The following is a 19,805-nucleotide window of genomic DNA, read 5'->3' on the forward strand; positions in this document are numbered from 1 at the left end:
CACTACCACGGTCACAGTATAAAATAATGCAGTCATTCTGATGCTCCCACAATGCTCCTTGCTTTTATGTAAATCACCAAGACTCCGTCATCTGAGCAGGTGCCCTCCAGCTGCACTTGCTTTGGCTCTTTGAGGGTATTGGGGACTGCTCAACCTGGCCTCCCGCCCACATCACTATAAACCCCACCCCTTTTATGCACTCCCTCCCACACAATAAGAGTGGGAGGAGGGGAAATCCCAGAGTAAACTGGGTCCACAGACAGCACTGCACACATGGAGAGAACGGGTTTCTGGTGACAGACTGCACCCCTAGGGCAACCAGATGATTGGCTGCTAGCGGGACATCCCCAATCCAGGCATGGATGTTCATGTAACAAATTAATGCATTCTGGGAGTTGAAGTTCCCGTTAGCATCAATTAAATAATGTGGACTCCAGTCCTGGACAGCATACTAGCAGTTTGTAGAAGCACCGCACGTCATACAGAGTATATAGCTTCAGCAGCATAACCTTCTGTAGGAAGACAAAGAAGAGTAGATATATCGCCGCCGCTATTTAGCGAGCACCGAAATATCGACCTAAATCATGTAGCTGGCATCAATCCCCTCTGTAATCCATCTGGAAGCGGGTCTCCGTTTCAGCAGGAAATCCTACACCCGTGGATGAAGCCTGTGGGTCGGCCCTCTGTAATTACACCGGTTACTCCCCCGCCCACCCCCGCCCTGCGCAAGAACACAATCCCCGGGGCCCTTGCACCTGACTACCTGCCTGTCGGGAGCCGCTCAAAGCTCACCGGCCTGGTTGGCTATTGGGCAATGTTTGCTGTTCTACCCCCGCGTTCTCCTCTTCCTTGCAGCGCCGATAGATCGCGCCTTTATTAGCGAGGGTTTAAGATTCCTCTTCCCCCATAAACCGCACACCAGCCGCTTAATCGCTGCTAAACGCAGCGGCGACAAGGCATCTCGAGGCTTTCGTGTTTGCCATGTGCCTTGTGTTTTCGTAGCGCTAAGCTCCTTTTAAAACCCAAACACTGCCCGCAGGATTCTTTAATTACAAAGAACAATGGCAATTGCTGTCTAAGCACTGCAATAAAGCAGCCTGTGAAACTGTACAGAAGAGGTCAATAGGTTATCCCACTTGTAGCAGGTGGATGGAGGAGGGGGTGGGGAGGGCTCGTTTTACCCACCTTCAGTGGAGCTTCTCTACGGGTCAAACACAAAGCTCTGGAACCAGCGCACAAGTCACTGAGCTATCTTACTGGAAACAGTGGCCCTCATAAATTTGGCGGCTAATCCACCGATTTACCACCAAAATCGTTTACCATTACCGCCACTCAGCCCTGTGGTAATGGTAAACCCCTATTTTTGAGTCTATAAAACTCCATGGGGATCTTTTAGAGACTTTACCACAAGCGGTAATTCCATGAAAGAAATTAGCTTTTTTGGGTCTCATAATGGCCCACAGGAGGCAAATTCCTCCACTTTAAAGGCCACGCTCTGAATTCGGCGGTGCGTTAAAAGTGGCCTTAAGTATGTTACAGCTAAAATAAATAGTGGTAACAGAATTACTGCCACTTTTTTACCACACCTCCAAACTGTTCATGAGAATCATTGTTCTGGGTGGGGTAGGAAATGAGCTAGCAAACTCTCGGACCCGAGCGTATATAACCATATGGCCAACACACCGAGCAACGGTACAGAAAACACACCACCACATTGGGTTAGTAGTGGAAAGACCAGCCACTGAGCAAACTAAATGAGAGTTCTCTCGCCTCTAACCTGCCTCTGTCCCTCACTTCCTCTGCCTCCACTCCAGCACTTCACCCGTCATGGTCACATCCCGAGCACAGCTGGCCATACCGCCTAAATGTCCATTTTGGAGTCTACTCTTCTCAGCCGAGTTGCATGTGGTCGGTCTCTGCCGCTTATTACCTTTGGCGAAGTGCTAAACCCTATCCTGGAGGAAGGAAAGGCGCTCGCTTGGACCCAACTAGCAGTAACAAGGGACTCACATGTAGTTAATGATGTCTGTGTTGATGAAATGAACGGTTGAAAAAATGTGTCTTTTAATTTTGTGTTTTTTAAATATTTGTTTTTATTCACACTATTTCTGCAAATAGTTTTAGGTCTTTCTTGTCATTCCTTCTTCACCTCTAGGTTCCTTTTCATTTTAATTGTATAGTAAATGAATACACTTTGGTAGTGTAAAAAAGTGGTTCACAACTGTATGCACTTAAAGAAAAAAGTTTAATTAAATTGGTTGTCCTTAATCTATGCATGTCCACGTATGTATTGTCATCGGTGACTGTGCCATTTACTCCCCTCCACAACCCGGGCAGAATGTCCCTCAAACTCACCCCATTGTAAGAAGCTCACTGCTTCCTGTCAAATCTGATTTCTTATGTATTGCGCGTTCTTTTGTGATCAAAGGAGCATTTTTCCACCTGTGCATATGAATAAATGAAAGTACTGAACGTGGTTGAAAACGTGTGGCCAAGACTTCCTGTTCAAGGTGGGCCACCCGTTTGTAAAGTTGCTGGCATAAGGGTTAAAAGTATTAGAATACATATATCAAATGGCTACAACATAGACTACCTTAAAAAGTTGGCACGTGTGTGCCCCTTTCCACAACCCAAACTATAGCTGTCATCTGGCAAAACGCCACCGTCTGGCAGTCCTGCTTTTTAGCCAACAGCTGGGAGTAACAGACCCATGGTCAAAACAGGAACATGGGAACTACAAGTCCCAGAATTCAACGCGCCGTTGCCCAAACAGCCAAGCCTTACTGAAGGGGAAGCCCATTGTGGCCAGGTGGCCGCAGTGGCTTAATGCAAGAAATGAACGCTGCATGTGGCTGGTGGTAAAATGTGTGTCCAGCAGGCACTGGCATCGAGTGGCCTGCATTGTGAATACAGCTGCCAGGCCAAAGTACTGCCTGATACATAAGGGGTCAGTCCCAAACATCTGGAGAGCCACAGGGTGCAGACCCCTACCGTACGCCCTGGATCCACGTTTTCTTCCTAGGATCAGCGGCGCAGCTAGGATTATCTACCAGGTGGAGCCTGAAGCAGATGTGGTTGGGTCCTCCGCAATGCCATCAACATCTGTAAATGCCCACACAGCGCTGCCGAGTATGTATCTACAGATTGTGGGTGGGCCTTGACCGCTCAGGCCCTAGCCTGTCTACGCCTCTGCATAGGATTAAGATGCACATGGAATAAGCATCAAAATCAATAGCTCCAAGCCTCTCTCAAACTCCAGATAGTATCACCTCCTCCCTCCCCTCTAGAGCTGACCCAAGTCAGGCCTTCCGGCAGTTTGTCTTCCATTCCCGAACCAGTGCATTCTGGTACTTGCAGTCCCACTATTTCCGCTATAAAGCCCGGGTACCACAAGTCATGGAAGCTGGGCCCTTCCCTCGCAGCTGGAGAGCCTGAGATCTCGCCTTGATAAAGGGAGATCTCCCAGATCTTACAATGAAACTTCCTTTGCACGCAGACCCAGGATTGCCCAGGATTGCCCAGGATTGCCCAGGTGCAATTAAATATCGCCCTGAAAATTGAAACATTTGACCAAATCTTTCACAAAACATAAATCTCACATGAAGTTGACATTACTCCAAATGGCCATAATTTGCATATAAAAACACCCAGTGTGAGCTGCCTAGTCTATGTGTAAAAGTGTTACCATCCAAATGTCACCATGGCGCTTTTTATTGATTATAGACAGGCTGATTGACTAACGATTGCCAGGTTTTTATACTCAAGTGGATAAGGGCCGAGGCGGCATTCCATCATCTCTAGATGTAATTAATGTACGTGGTCTTGCATAGCGCCCGCATGCCATTATGGAGTCCTCGCTGCGCTACATGCCACCACTGAATCAGCTCTGGATCGCTGGCATATCATCCCCATAGCCCCTCACTCCTATAGTTGCTATTCTTCTTCAAAGGGGTCCTTTCGACCACCCTCCCCAGGGAATGTTTATAAATAAAAAAGGGGGGGCATAGCTGTTGCTCATCACTTTCACCCCAATCCAGGGGCCCTCGTGTGAACCTTCCTTCTTCAGGTCAGCAGCTCTCCCCCCCCCTCCCAAACGCCTCTTAGGCTGCTGGCCCATTGAATGCCCTGAATCGTGGGGGTGCGGGGGGATTACGCGAGAGCTGCACCCTGTATATGGGAGCGGCCCCACTTCCATGGATGGCTTCCTGCGGTCTATGGGGCCGGGAGAACTACTCCTCAGTCGCGCTCCTGGCACCACAATTTAAGACACACACAGAACATCCGGACGCCACGCGCGCACACACTCCCACAACTTTGCAGAACTCGGGCGGGGACCATCTGATAGTGAGATGCTCGTGAAATCAAAGCGTAACGGAGGGCATCGTTTGCGCAGCGCCGAGAGATGCTTGTGCCGCCCCGCGCCTCCCTGCGGTGGAGGGTCGGGTCGGCGGCACGGGGTGGAGGCGATGCATGCAGGCAGGCAGGCACGCAGGAAGGCAGGCTGGGTTACCGTTGCAGAACTGGAGCAGGGACGTGGTGTCGTAGAGGCTGCTGCTGCCGTAGCTGGAGTAGCCGTCCTCCATGCTGGCCTCCCCGGGCTGTGCGCGGCTTGCGGTCCCTCACAGCCCCCGCATTGCCAGCCTGCACGAGGGCAGCCTCCCCGGCCAGCGCCGCTCCGTGCACGGGGCGGTGGTGGTGGTGGTGGTGGGGGTGTGCGGGGAGGGGACGGCTCTGCTCGCGGGGAGCCTCCTCCCTCTACAGGCGGACTTGCCTCTTCGCGGCGTGTGCACTCCGCTGTGTGCACCGGGGACCCTCTGCTCTGCAGAATGTGTACAGCAATCCTCGGTCTCTCACTGTGGGCACCACCCACGAGTGTCCTCCCGTCTGTCCGCGGTGCTTGGGCACCTCCCACGGGTACACTTTGTGTTAACCCCGCAACGTACAGTTCACCAATGTGTGTGGAGCGGCCGCAAGTGCCCTCTTTCCCCGTTCACGGTGTGTACAGTTCACGGAACTCTGCTCTCCACAGCCCGTGACGCTCCCCCGGGTGCTCGCTGCTCCCCCAGGCGTGCACAGCTCCCAGAAACGTCCTCTGGGCTCTCCCTCCACAGATCAGCCTGGGAAAAGACAGCCCTGCCCTGCCGTCCGTTCCGCTTCCCGTGAGCGCGGGATGAGTTGCTGAGAATGCGGGAGGCTGCCTTGGACTTCACCTCCGCCTCCTCCTCCTCCTCCTCCCCCTCCTCTTCCAAGCAGAGGCAGCCAGGCCCGCAGCCGCCTTTCCCACAGTGATGTCAGTGCACATGTCGGCCGGGAGGAGAGGCGCGGCCCTCCGGTGACCCGCCGCCCAGGGCTTCCCCCCGTGCTCCGATTTCCCTCACACGTTCCCAGTGATCGCGGTGGCAGGTGCCTCGCCTCTCTCACTCCGTGCTTCATCCTGGGTGATGTACCAGCGCCCTGTCCCTGCATTTCCCAGTGTTTACACACCACGGGGAGCTCTGCACTTCGGTGTGGCCGATGTCTGTGCACTTTAAAAGGAAACCTGCCTTTCCCAGAGACAGTGCATACTCCGGAGATGAAGTGTGTGAAAAGAAGTAGTGGCACTATGTTCCCCATGCCCCCCTGGAAGTGCAAGTAACCCCTGCATTTGTCCATTTGCCCCCATCCTTAGCTCATTCCTTCGCTGCACCTTGCTTTTTTCCAAGCAATGAATTGGCACGAGACAGTAGTTTCAAATGGCAAACTTGGCCGCAGTTTTATTCCACAACAAAACATATCATTTATGTTACTGATCAAGTAATGTCATTCCAATTTTGTATAGATAACTGTGAGTTGTACATTTGAATATATGAGGATGGATTTTATATGTTTTATTCTTATGTTATGATTTTTTGTGTGTGTATTTTGACTATGTAGTATTATTTTGTTATTCTAAAGGTTTTGTGTAAAGTTTATAATTTAAACTATATCACAATAAATAAATAAAATAAAAATAATCATTGTGCACATTTCGTGAAAACCAGTCTGTAAGTGTGGCGCTTGCTCCGTGTCCGACCTCACCTGCTTCCCCCTATACCTTTGTATAGTTTCCATAGTAGGCCCAACTCTCCCACCCCTTTGTGCCTGAGCCTATCCTGCCCATGCAGGTGTCCGTGGGCGGGGAGGGCGCCGTTTCTTTTTTGGGGGAAGCTGAGCCTTTGTTGTTACCACCAGACGCCCACGCCGTTAGGCTCCCAAGAGGCGCGGGTCTGGAAGAGCGAAGACCCATTCCGGTTTCCTTCTGGCTCCTTCTGCACGGCGGGTTTGCAGGGTCCTACTACAGGTGCTGGATGCACCTGCTGTAGGACCCGGCTCGTTATAAAGGGGCTTACCCCACCCCTTTCCTTTGTTTGCCCTTCGCAGGCTTCAGGGTGCTTTTGGCGCCGTTCCGCCCCCCCCGTACCTTGCCCTTACCCGCCTAGTTATTATTCAACTGTAAACAGACAAATCACCTCTTTTAAGTCTTATTTTGGTATAGACAGAGTAAACAGACCTCATCTACATGCTGTTTTTCATGGTGTTGTGTTTGTACGTGCAAGTGATGTACAGGAAACTGTTGGTATATATTGTGGCTGCAACACTATCAACATGATTTATAGTATGACTGGTGGAATATATTTTAGGGGGGTGGGGAAAAGGTTAGAGCAGGACCCTGCAGCAGTTACCATGCTGCCTTCTCCATTCTCCTTGTTTAGTTCTTTCGTCGTCAGCGGCATTTCAACTTCTTCCTACACTTTTATTTTGAAATGAAACCATTCCAGAGTGGTATCTTTTAAAAATAAAAATAAAAAAATAGGAACAGTAAAGCCGAATAAAAAAAAAAGAATAAAAGTAGAGGAGCAGCGTTCCCACTTTGACCACTGTCCCCATGATGCCTGGAGGCAGAGCCGGCCTTAGCGGAGGCAGTGCCTGGGCTGTTTTAAAAAAAATGGTACCATGTTCCCCACGCACCCCTGGTTAATGTGGGGGGGGAGCATACATTTTTTTTACTCCCCGCTCTGGCGCGTGGCAGGGAGTTGATCACTGGAATAGGGTGTTCATGCATGAAAACCGCCTCGCTCGCCTCGCTCCCGCGTCAGAGCGGTAGGTAATCCTCTGAATAGGGTGCTGATGCAAAGCATCAGCACATTATTGTTATTAAATATGCCCCGCCGCCGCGCATTTAATAACAAAAGGGTGCCTGCAGTGCCTTCTCCCACTACTCCAGCTCGGGGGAGCCCTTGAAAGACCCCCCCCGAGCTGGTGTGGTGGGGGGCTAATGGCACCATGGGGCGCATTGCACCCTGGGTGGCCGCCCGCCCTGCCCTAAGGCCGGCCCTGCCTGGACGCCGAAGACGGAAGGCCTGTTTGTACCACAGCACGTACATGTGCTAGGATAGTGTTTCTCTCCTAGAAACGAGAGCCCAGTCAAATGCATGGAATATGAGTGTCGCTCAAGAACCCGATACCTCCGACCTGTACCCATGAATTTTCTGTCCCAGTCATATCCCCCTCTCCCTGCTCTCTAGCAGTGCCGTGTGTAGCAAAGCCACCAGATTGGCAGAAGGGCGCTCTACATGACTACTTGCATTAATATTGGGGGGTCAGTGATGGAGCCAGCATTTAGTGCTCGGGAGAGGAGAGGTGTTCATGAGTGGGGAGCCAGTCTTCTAGTTAATTCAAGGTTAGCAGCATCTGGTGAATATTTTCATAGGAGGGGTGTAAACATTTCCCTAGCACAAGAATTGGGCAGAAGCCCAAAATAATGTAGGAGGGCTTCTTACCCCTGAACAAGTTTCTTTAAATAAGGAGTGGAAATGGTACATTTGACAGCACTATTTTTGAGACAAATAGAGTTAAAAAAACATACAATTTACAGTCCGTGATCTAGGTACCCAACAGTAGTCAAGAGGGTGGTCGGTCGAATTTCTCTTTTTTTAATTATATATTTATTTTGGGGTCTGGGATAAAAAAAAAATGGTAAAAAAAAATAAAAATAAAAAAGGGGGTTGGTGGGGAACCCCCCCCATTTCGAATAAAAAAGTCATTAAAAAAAAATGCGACTTTTTTTTCGAGATTTTTTTTTAGATTTCTTTTTTCGGTCTTATGACCATAAACCAGTCAACAGCACTTTACAACTTTTTTAAAATCCCATGTGCCCGATATATGCCTTGAATGTGTCTTCACATTGATGTGTGTTGAGTATCCTGATTTATATAAGTACAGGTCTGTTCATGTGAGAAGATGTTATTTTCCATTTTTGGCATTGACTGGATTATGAATACTAAACTTTTTTTGTATTGAGTGCCCGTTTTAATTTTTTGTTTGTCTGGTTTGGGGTTTTTAGTCATGTGATGAACCATAAGCACTTTCTTTGGTTGCGATGCTGCATTGATTTATCTACTTAGAACAAACACGACAACCACTATTGGAGTTTGATATTGTGAAGTAGCCCCCGGTAGAAGTTGATTTGCATCATTAGGAGGAGATGTACTATTGATGTTACCCCTGAAGAATGTCTGGCATTGATGCTCAAAGGACAGAAACATGTTGGGTACATGCCATAATAGGTTTAGGCATCTAAGTAACATACACTAATAGTACGAAGGGTTTTCCTAATATTCACATTAGTGTCAGGAAAAGGCACATTAATGAACATACATTTCCATTCAAGGCTATCTGTTCTCCTGTAGGGTTCTTTGGACAATTCTATACAGAATAGCTTGGTGTACAACACAGTTTACTATTTCTTGCAAATCATTTGTGGAAATGTTGTTTATCCTAAACATTTGTGTTGCGTGATTTTTTTGCATATGTATTAATACATTTGTTTTTAATTATTCTTTTTGGCACTCTATTCGGACATTCTGCCTTTTTTTGTATATGATCGACTATTACCCTATAAGTAGGCAGTGTCTTAACACCTTCAGTATGTTGGGTCACCCGTTGCTTTAAGTCACAATATATGCCAGCATTGTTGCTGTAAATCCCTTTCACGATGCTCCACCAAAAATATGCACCAGCATTGCCAGGGGAAATCACTTTCATGAAGCTTTGCCTAAAATATATTCCACCAGTCATACTATAAATCATGTTGATAGTGTTGCAGCCACAATATATACCAACAGTTTCCTGTACATCACTTGCACGTACAAACACAACACCATGAAAAACAGCATGTAGATGAGGTCTGTTTACTCTGTCTATACCAAAATAAGACTTAAAAGAGGTGATTTGTCTGTTTACAGTTGAATAATAACTAGGCAGGTAATAAGACGTAGATAAACAATTTCAATATGCAACCTGGGTCAAATTCTATTAGATATGACAACAAAAGCTAATAGAAAGTAAAAAAAGACTATATAGTGTAAGCCCTCCACATACACCGATATGCAAACTGGTAAATGCTAATTATCTATAAAGGGCAAAATAATCTAGTCATCCCCGGGATGAAGGATAGCTCAGGGCAATGCGTTTATCTTGGAAGCAAGACAATGCAACGCAATACAGGTTTGAATCCCAATCCCACGCTTAGAAACCACTCCTTGGTATTAAACGCGTCATAAAAGAACATGTAACTAAGATGTAACTATTTTGTCAACTCACTTATTTCAAAAATCTCAAAATAAGATTGCACCTTACTAAAGTCAATTCACATGGTCGTAACGCAAAGCATACACTTTAGATAAAGCAGTACATATTAAGATATTTGCTCATTAGTGAATTACGTCTCCCTATCCAGCAAGCCACTCATTGGGAGTTTCGTTAAGGTGCATGTGGCAAACTCTTCACTACTTAAAATTTCGAATTTCGGATGTGAAATTTGGTGATCAAATTGTAAAAATTGTGTAGAATAGCTGTAGACTGAACATTGTTTGTGCTTATATTAGATTTGTGCTGATCTCATCTAATGCAACCCTTCTGAGATGATTCTCAACCTAGTGTTGCCCACATGGGCATCAAAGACTGTAAAATAGATTGGCACTTCCACACATAGCATTGTTCCTAATTAGAATGCGCTTCCCTGACATTGGATGATATAACAAAGGGAAAGGTTGGCTATTTCTGAGGTTTGAATAATTCAGGCATGAAAAATTATTTGTTGAGCGCTGACCCAAAATAACTGTTTCTTGGGATTAGTGAATTCAGTTTTCACCGTCACACAGGGTTCGAAATTGAGGGGGGCTTGGAGCTATTTAGCTCCTGCTTCTAGCTTGGAAGAGCCCTGTTAGCTAGACGCCAACAGCGACCAGGAGCTACTTCTGGCTCCCCAGGTGATGGATGCCACACAAGCACACCTACAGGAATTTAACTGAGCACATTTGGGACAAACTAAAAAATAAACATTAGGGCACATCTATACAGCATTTAAAGCATAATGGGTCATAAATAATGGACACAATGATATGTTTGCATCTTATGTGAAAGGTATATTTGCGTAACGTTATGTAACAGCTCCCTTTTCCCCAGTGATAGATCCTGGTCATTGGTTAAGGCTGGACACCCAGGAGCTACTTTCAGCTCCTGCTTATCCAACCTATATTTTGGGCCTTGTAATGTATCCTTCAAGTAGTTACTACTTTCATAAGCACATGCAGGCAATTCCCAAAACAAGGCCTTCAGTTTAAGATTGCGTCTGAAAATGTTTCATTTGTCTTTAATAATCTGCTGAATCAAATGACTGTGTTGAAAATGTTAATGCATTTAACAAGGATGGCTTATTTTTTTATATTTTGGATTCAAGTGAGTTATTATATATGTGGTGGTCAAGAGAAGGAGACAAACCAAATGGTGACATTTCCAAAATGTATTGCTTTATTTAACTGTTAAGAAAAGGCCTTGCTGTCCCTATTCTAAGGATTTGCCGACCTAATAGAAAATTACCTGGGGTGCTTGTCAATAGTGTAGTCCAAAGCAGTAGCCCGTCCTCCGTCCCAAAGCTAATCTACGCAGCCATACCACTAAGCAAACCAGGAAAAAGAGGTCCACCAGAGTGACTTCCTTCTCGTGGACAAGCTTTCTAAGCTTCAGCAATCTAATCCTAAATAGTTCTTTGTGATTTCTTGAATCTGTTCTTTTAGTTCTTCTCGGGGGCTCTTCCACCTCTGGGCTATCACCTTTTCCTCCTGGACAGAAGTCACTTGGTTTACCAATTGGAGGGTTTGACCCTTATCCTTAATGACAGCTTGCAGTGTCTCTTTGTTACTTTCTTCACTTAGGTTTGGATGCTCTGGTCCTTCCCGGTCTCCCACCCTCCTGTTACCTTCTTCACTACGCGCTAGCATTTCTGGGTCTTCTAGGAGGGTCGGTATCCCTATTGCAGTGTGGATGGCTCCAGCATTCCCCCCTTCTACCTCCTGTTCATTCTTGCGGCTCTGCAGACGCAAGGCTGTAGCGGTCTCTGCGTGTTCAAGGACTGCAAAGTCCACCTCTCCTAGGTTACGCCACTGCTTCTTCAAGTCTCCAGCTAACACAGCACGACTTCTAGCCCTCTCCCTGCTTCCGTCTCTCGTCGGCTGGCCGAATCCTCTAGAATCCATTCCTTAATTACTGGTTACAAGTACCACTGTCCCTTCTCTTCAGGGGCCAAGTCCTAAAAATGAAAGTGGGGGGACTCATCAACAAACGCAATGGGATGTGACGTCACCAGAAATTAGCATATAAAGTTGAAATATGCACATTTAATTAAATTGGCTTTGCATAACCACGCAAATTGCACAGGACGAATGGCATTTGCCTTTCATAAAATCAACACACACACAAAACCAAAAGAGGATATTTCCCACTGATAGTGTTTTTGAACACGTTAAAAAGGTGTGCATGTTTTAAACTCCAAGAACCAATATAAATGTTTTCCCTGGGATTTGCAGTAACGAAATGAGACATTTCACCTTTAGTTGTTTGTAATTTTTTTTATCAGGTTATATAGTGCAGTGGTGGAGTGGTGCAGTGGTGGAGTGGTGGAGTGGTGGAGTGGTGGAGTGTCCAGCCTGCAAGCCTGACAACTGTGTTTTTCGATCCCTGAGGTCGGCTTGAATTCATTAATTCAAAGCGGACATTCATTGTTTCTCATTTTAGCTGGGGAGGGGGGACTGAGTCCCCCCTGTAGAAAAAGTGGGTGGGCTCCTTCCCTCTAGGTGTACCCTCGACTGGAGCCCTGCTTCTCCTAGACAAGCTTTCTAAGCTCCAGCAATCTAATCTTAAATAGTTCTTTGTGATTTCTTGAATCTGTTCTTTTAGTTCTTCTCGGGGGCTCTTCCACCTGCGGGTTATCGCCTTTTCTCCCTGGACAGAAGTCACTTGGTTTACCAATTGGAGGGTTTGTCCCTTATCCTTAATGACAGCTTGCAGTGTCTCTTTGTTACTTTCTTCACTTAGGTTTGGATGCCGTGGGTCTCTATATTTCTTTTTCAAATGGTTCTTTCTCCATATTCAGTTCCCTTGATTCTTGTCTTTTCACTGGGACAAGTAGATGGGTCCCTGAGGGGTTTTCACTTATTTTGACTCTTAAGCATTAATTGGGGTGAGTGCCCTTAGCCTCTAAGTGCTCTTCACTTGGCTCGACTCTTAACCATTAACATGGGATGAGTAGGATGAGGGTTATCTGTATCAATTTTACCCCCGTCCACCCCAAGTCTCCCGCCACTCCCGTTACCTTCTTCACTATGGGCTGGCGTCGCCTGTTCTTCCTGCAGGGTCGGATCCCTCTTGGAGTGTGGACGGCTCCAGCATTACCTCCTTCTTCCTCGCGTTCATTCTTGCGGCTCCGGTGAGCCAAGGCTATAGCGGTCTCTGCGTTGTTCAAGGACTGCACAGTCCACCTCTCCTGGGTCCCGCCACTGCTTCTTTCAATCTCTGGCATGCACGGCACAACTTCTAGCCCTCTCCGTCTTTCAGTCTCTCGTTGGCTGGCTGAATCCTCTCGAGTGAGGATCTCCCAGAATCAGCTGCTTCTTCTTTCTTGCTCCTTTGAAACTCCCAGGCTTCATGTTTTCTGTACGCTAGTACTTCTTCCCTTTTAACTTGAATTTCCTGGGTGCTCCCCAGTGTAGAACTGTAGTCCTTTCTTTCTCTAAAGCACTCTTCATTGCTCGCTTGATCGTTCTCTTCCCTGTGTGGTTGGCTTCCGACCATTTAACAATCTTTGTCTTCTTTACTCTTCTTCTTCTCAGTATTTTTGACTTCAAGTTGAGGGTTGTGATTGATGTTACAATAGCAGACAGTAACTTGTTTAAGATGGTTTTATTGAAGTCCTGATGGTCAGAGGGTCTCATACGAAATGGGGTTAGGGAGTTGAAGGAACAGCACTGCTTGTCCCCAAGAGAGGAGTATCTCCCTGTGAGGTCCCGCTTACTGCCACCCTAGGGGGAATCTCGCATAGCGGGCTCACCTCCCTAGACTCACAAGGGGGGAGTCAGACTCCTATCAATGGAAAGATTGATCGAAGTGGGAATGTATTGTGGGTAGTGAAGCAGCACCATATTGGGATCCAGGCATGCAACCTGCAAGCGTGAGCAAGGGGTGCAGGGAAAACACGGGACAAACACAATATAGTCATAGCATGGGAAGAGACCATGTGGGGATTGCGGGAGTGGAGATGCATTAGTAACAGCCCATAATTAGCACTCAATAGAAATGGCCTATCCTAAATAAGAACACACTCAAGGGGGGAAAGCCCCATGACAGGGAAATCCCGCTTCTAGCACATGATCAACCTTCGGCGGGCCAAGGGGGCTGAGGGAACAGAGCTCACGCTATGCATCACAGGCAGATTGAGACAGCGGCAACCTCACTGAGTAATGTCAACACAGGGCAGCAAGCCAATCCAGCGCGCACTACGGGATAGAGGGGAGGAGGACCGGAGCCAGCGATCCGTTCACATGGCCACAAATGCCTATCGACAGGTGGTTATGTGAAAGGAAGCTGAGTGGCGTTCCTGGAGGAACCAATCAAACAGTAAGTTTTGCATCCCTGGGAAGTGGCCAACCTTCATAGTATTCACTACACGGTCTGTGAAGGCCAGTATTCAGAAGGTACCATGTGACTGTCTCCCTTCCCACCAGAAGCAGGGTGTCTCGTGTCTCTTCCGCAGTGGTGCTGACCAATGGCAGAGTAATAAAGCCCCAGCGGTAAGCAAAGATGGTATATTACTAATTACAAACTGTTCGTTGGCAGGGTGAGAATCGTTGTGGCACCACACAGGAGTGATGTGTTGAAATATTCTTGACCTCTTTGCTCCAATCACGTTTTGCTAACATACGCACAGCACTAAGGATAGGACATAACTCAAGCCAATGACTGGTCTGGGAACATTGGAAAATATGTACATTCTAACTGTAACAGTTTCCAATGCTTGGACTATTGTACTCATCCTATAAAACAAATGTATGCTGAGCACCTTGTTGTTAGCTCTCATCAGCCAGTTCCAGTCCACTGCTCTGTTTGATTTGTGCTTTCCCGGCTGTAATAAACAGCGTTACTTCTTGCCCAGTTTTTGCTTTCTTTTTGACTATGATCTGTATGTGGTGTGAACAGAGGACCCCTGAATACAAAGGTCTGCAAAGTAATGGAGGCTGAAAAGTGGGTGGGGCCAAGGGCTCTTATGAAAACTCTGACGAATCGAGGGTACTCGTCAGTGCTCCTCACGAGGGACCCCCCCCCTGAGGCTAGTGAGTTGAGCCCACTCCACAACACCCTCCCAAGGGGTCGAGGCAAGTGGGACTTCACCGGGAGAGACTGCCCCCTTGGGGACAAATACTTGCGTTCCTGTGAAGAACTCCCTGAGGCTCTCCACATTGTGGCTTATATAGACTTGTATAATACACCAGCGTGATAAAGATAAAGTGAACCAATATCATCAGCAATAAGAAACTGAGGATATCCCTTTAAATAAGACTCTCCAATGGACTCTGCAGAGGAGGATGATAAGGGATGATATGGCAGGGAACCAGACAGAGGGAGCGAGAGCGGAGAGCTGAGAGAGAAAGGGCGGAGAGCCGAGAGAGAGATGCATGCTGAGAGACCCATGGGAAGCCCCCTCTACATAAGAGAATGGAAGAAGGAGGGGCCGTCATCAAATGCAGAGCCTGCGTAAGTGGAGCGGAGTGAGAAACGTTGGGAGACCGGCGTGTCAGAACGAAGGAAATCCAAGTACGGTGGAAGAGAGAGTTCGGTGGTGGCGTGACCATGAAGCAGTCACGGTGGGCAGTCTGCCCATACAACAATGCAGACACCACCAGCAGGAGGAAATCACTCTCGATCTGTGTCACGGCACCAGTGACATTTAGAAGACTAGAGCGAGACACAGAAGAAAGAGAACAAGCAGAAAGTAAGCCGCAGATCTACAAAACAGACGAAAGAGAATCTGATGTCCACGTGGTACCAGCACTGTTGCCCCTGAATATAGAAGGTAATATGGGGAACGGGAATAGCGGAAGGGCAAGAGGGACTCCATTTAAAGCAAATGAAACTCGTCCTAGTATTGGTGTGAAGGGAATTCGAAATGAAGTGAGAAACCAGAATTGTGTTAATGAAATAGAAAGAAACCCAAATCCTACGAAGCGTGAGGGAAGAAATGTTGGAAACTTCTCTTGTTGGGAAAAGGAAATGATCAGTACCCTAAGGGAGCTACAGAACATAACTAAAAAGATAACAAAAGGCCATTTGCATTTAGTCTACTGAGTGGAACAGAAGGATCAAAACAGAATCCCTGTGAAGAACACAGTAACCAGGACAAGGGAGCAATTCTCCTGGTCTTAGTTATATCAGTGGTAGGGTCGGATAGGTTATATGTGGACAGTGGATGGACTTGTTTTGGACATTTGCACTGACTGACGAGCATCTTAGTTAGTAAAATACCTGGGTAACACCCCATTGGGAACAGTCATAAAGAAAGATAGGCCTTATTTTACTTTAAATAAACCTCACACTAAAAATATCTTTACTGAGTCCACCTCCTTCTACTGATCTTCCACAGATCCCACAGAGTATCCCAGCTCACAAGGGGACGAACTAGGAGGAGTTTGGGGTAAAAAAGACAGAGATTGGCCCAGGCAGACAGCTGACCCAAGTACCCAATGGGAGCTTAGAGAACTTTCAGGACATGTATGGTAGAGCTATAATAACCCAGGAGAGTCATTCTTCAGTGAGAGGGGTTTGGGTGAGGTCCGTGGAGGTGCAAGAGGACCAAGATAAGAGAGAGGCATGTGCAGCAGATGTAGGATGAGTTGGTGGAGAGCACTGATATTTTTCGAGAGAAAGAAGGTAAGGTGTTGGGATTGAGAGTGTGGTACCAATTTTGTTGGATGTCTGTGTGTAAGTGAGAGAGTGAAGGTAAAAAAGATTGTAAGGAAGAATAAGATCAGAAGGGAGGAGTCGAGCAGAGGTAGGAGGAGTGAAAGGCAGGGTAAGGCAGAGTAAGATCAGTAGGGAACAGGAGAGTGGAGATAAGAGGAGTGAAAGGCAGGGTAAGGCAGAGTAAGATCAGTAGGGAACAGGAGAGTGGAGATAAGAGGAGTGAAAGGCAGGGTAGGGCAGAGTAAGATCAGTAGGGAACAGGAGAGTGGAGATAAGAGGAGTGAAAGGCAGGGTAAGGCAGAGTAAGATCAGTAGCGAAGAAGAGAGTAGAGATAGGAGGAGTGAAAGGCAGGGTAAGACAGAGTAAGATCAGTAGGGAACAGGAGAGTGGAGATAAGAGGAGTGAAAGGCAGGGTAAGGCAGAGTAAGATCAGTAGGGAAGAGGAGAGTGGAGATAGGACTAGTGAAAGGCAGGGTAAGGCAGAGTAAGATCAGTAGGGAAGAGGAGAGTGGAGATAGGAGGAGTGAAAGGCAGGGTAAGGCAGAGTAAGATCAGTAGGGAAGAGGAGAGTGGAGATAGGACTAGTGAAAAGCAGGGTAAGGCAGAGTAAGATCAGTAGGGAAGAGGAGAGTGGAGATAGGAGGAGTGAAAGGCAGGGTAAGGCAGAGTAAGATCAGTAGGGAAGAGGAGAGTGGAGATAGGAGCAGTGAAAGGCAGGGTAAGGCAGAGTAAGATCAGTAGGGAAGAGGAGAGTAGAGATAGGAGGAGTGAAAGGCAGGGTAAGGCAGAGTAAGATCAGTAGGGAAGGGGAGAGTAGAGATAGGAGGAGTGAAAGGCAGGGTAAGGCAGAGTAAGATCAGTAGAGAAGAGGAGAGTGGAGATAGGAGGAGTGAAAGGCAGGGTAAGGCAGAGTAAGTTCAGTAGGGAACAGGAGAGTGGAGATAGGAGGAGCGAGTGTTCAAGAGGAGTAAGACCAAGAGGAAGAGTAGGGATGAGGAATGGAGGAAAGCGTGAGGTTAGGAGTTGCAAGGCCATTGACCAAGAGGAAGGATACAGTAAGGTCACCTAGAAAGTCTCAGAGGGAGAGCGAGATAAGACTGCTGCCTTTAGGCCTCCAGAGAACAGGGCAAGTTCCAAAAGTATGGGAACCCTTTTCTGTAGTGAACCAATACTACTTAGAAACTTTGGGGCATAGGGAGCCTGGTTTAGGGGAGTGGGAGCCCCCATCCAGGCTGAGGGCAAGCATACAGGGAACACTGCTATACTCGGTCCCAATTGCCTTTATTTATTTATTTATCCTCAATAAAAGCTGAATATTTACTGATGCTGGTACTTGAGTTATTGACAATATTGTACTCATGATCAATGCATTTTTGTTACGTCTTTCAATATAGCTTTGCTTCTCACAATCAAGAGTATTTGTTTTTCAATTGACTCTTAACAATTTACTGGAAGGTAAATGAGTGTTTGTGGAAGATGAAAACGTGATCATTGTAATTATTGTAATCTGTCTTTTTAGTTAAAAATGTTGTTTCAAATGGAGTATTTACAAATAAAAAATGGAATACTTTTTCCAGTTGTGAAGGTAAATTGCATGTGATCGTTAAAATGAGTCAATTCGACTAAAATGTATGTAGTTTGTAAGGATTCGCTGACACGGTCAGTGAAGATTTAACTTTTAAGTTGATTACGGCGAGCCCGCCGGAACAATCACTCCCTCTGCCCCTTTCCTCCAACTGTCGCTGCCATCACGCGAACCTCGCTGCCTAGAACAATCACAAAGAGAAGATGATTCGCGTGACGGCGCGTTCACAAGCAACCATAATCTCTACATATCTTCCCGCTTAGGAGAACAACATAACACAAAAATGTATTAAATTGACTATGCATGAAATAGCAACTAAATTGAGTAATAGAGAAATAACAGATAAGAAAAGAAATACTGATACAACATAAGCTAGCACTACATGCATGAGAAATATTTTAAGAAATCATCACACATGTCCATTCCACATTTATGTTTTAAGATCTTTGAATCTTTATGAAATGTAGTCCCTCATCCAGACAGGCCCGGACCTCGTCCTTTGGAGACAACCAAATCTATTACCACCATACATATTATCACTCCCACCTCCGCTTTTATCTAGCTGTCCTGCTTTCTCCACTCCTTCACTCACACCATACGCCTTCGCAATTCTCCCTTTTGACCACTCTTCACCTCCCTCCAAAATCACCACAGTCCTCTTGACCGCAGATATCCTCTTTGGCCCCATACACTTACTTTCTAAACACTTATTCATCAATCTTGGATTTTTTATGTACATCATCTCTCCAACTTTCCACTCACGTTCCTTTACCTTTTCCCAGGCATTGAACCAGACCTTACTTTTCTCTTGGCTCAGATTGATAAGTTTAATGATCTGTTCTCTATCCACTTGAATCACCTTGGCCCTCCCTAACCATCCCAGACACAATCTGGTCCCTGGTTCCCTGCCCTTCAGGGACACGAATGATGAGACTCCCGTCACTGAATGCGGGGTGGTTACATAATTCCAAGTCAACAAATTCAATACCTCTCTCCATGGTTCCCCACTCTCCTAGCTAATTGCAGCCCCTCTTTCAAACATCGGTTGACCCTCTCCACAAGGCCATTTGCTCTAGGGTGGTACAATGCAGTTTTGATGTGTTTTATACCATAACTGCTAAGGAATTTCCTCATCACCTCCGAAACAAATTGAAACCCGTTATCCGAGACAAGCTCTGCAGGAACCCCCTCTTTAAGGAATATTTTCTCCAAAAATGTAATCAGTTCTCTAGCCGTGACTTCTTTGACCGCTTCCCATTCAATCCATTTTGAATGAAAATCGACTAACACAAACAGAAATCTCAGACCTCCTCCCAAACCCCCGATGGGACCCATGATATCTGCTGCCACTTTGGACCATGGTTGAATAGGAACTCAATTAGGAACCAACGGAGTCTCCCGCACAATTCTCTTGCTTGACAAACCATGCAGTCTTTCACCCATCTCTCAGCCATCCTATCAATGCGTGGCCACCAATAGTTCTGATGAAGCTTTCTTTTTATAGCCCCTTCCCCTGGGTGTCCCTCATGGGCCAGTTCTATCAGACATTGAGCTCCCACCATATATCAAATTTTCTATCCAAACCTTTCTTTTGGGGCCACTCCTTCACTGTCCATTCTTTAATCAATTTAAGTTCTTCATCAGAATCTTCTCCCTGTAACCATTTCTCCTGACTAACCGCATCCACTACCTCTGCTACAACTGATTCCTCTATTTCTATTTCCTTAAAATCAACTTCAGTTTCTCCAATAGGCAGCCTCGATAGGCAATCTGCCAGTACTTTTTTTTTGCCGGCAGAAAACTCACATCAAAGTTGTATCCTTGGAGGCCTAAATCCCACCGACTTATTATAGACGATCCTAAGGCCCACATTCCACTCTCAAACAACTGCATTAGTGGTTTATGATC

At 46.6% G+C, this 19,805-nt stretch overlaps 1 protein-coding gene across 9 annotated transcripts in view; it reads right to left on the minus strand.

The window, feature by feature from the left end:
* Positions 1-19,805, minus strand: part of EML1 (EMAP like 1) — an 821,887-nt gene that overhangs the window by 415,286 nt on the left and 386,796 nt on the right. For 2 of the 9 annotated variants that reach the window (XM_069637823.1, XM_069637820.1), the window contains exon 1: positions 4,511-5,198. The exons of 3 other annotated variants lie outside the window; for them this stretch is intronic. In XM_069637823.1, coding sequence (XP_069493924.1) covers positions 4,511-4,583 — 73 coding nt within the window. In that variant the 5' untranslated portion in view covers positions 4,584-5,198. Of the gene's footprint in view, positions 1-4,510; positions 5,200-19,805 lie in introns of those variants that run through there. 4 more of the 9 variants (XM_069637825.1, XM_069637827.1, XM_069637818.1 and 1 more) reach the window with 3 other exon arrangements.

This window comes from Ambystoma mexicanum, chromosome 14, assembly GCF_040938575.1.
Source record: "Ambystoma mexicanum isolate Mex_15411 chromosome 14, UKY_AmexF1_1, whole genome shotgun sequence".
Lineage (NCBI taxonomy): Eukaryota > Metazoa > Chordata > Amphibia > Caudata > Ambystomatidae > Ambystoma > Ambystoma mexicanum.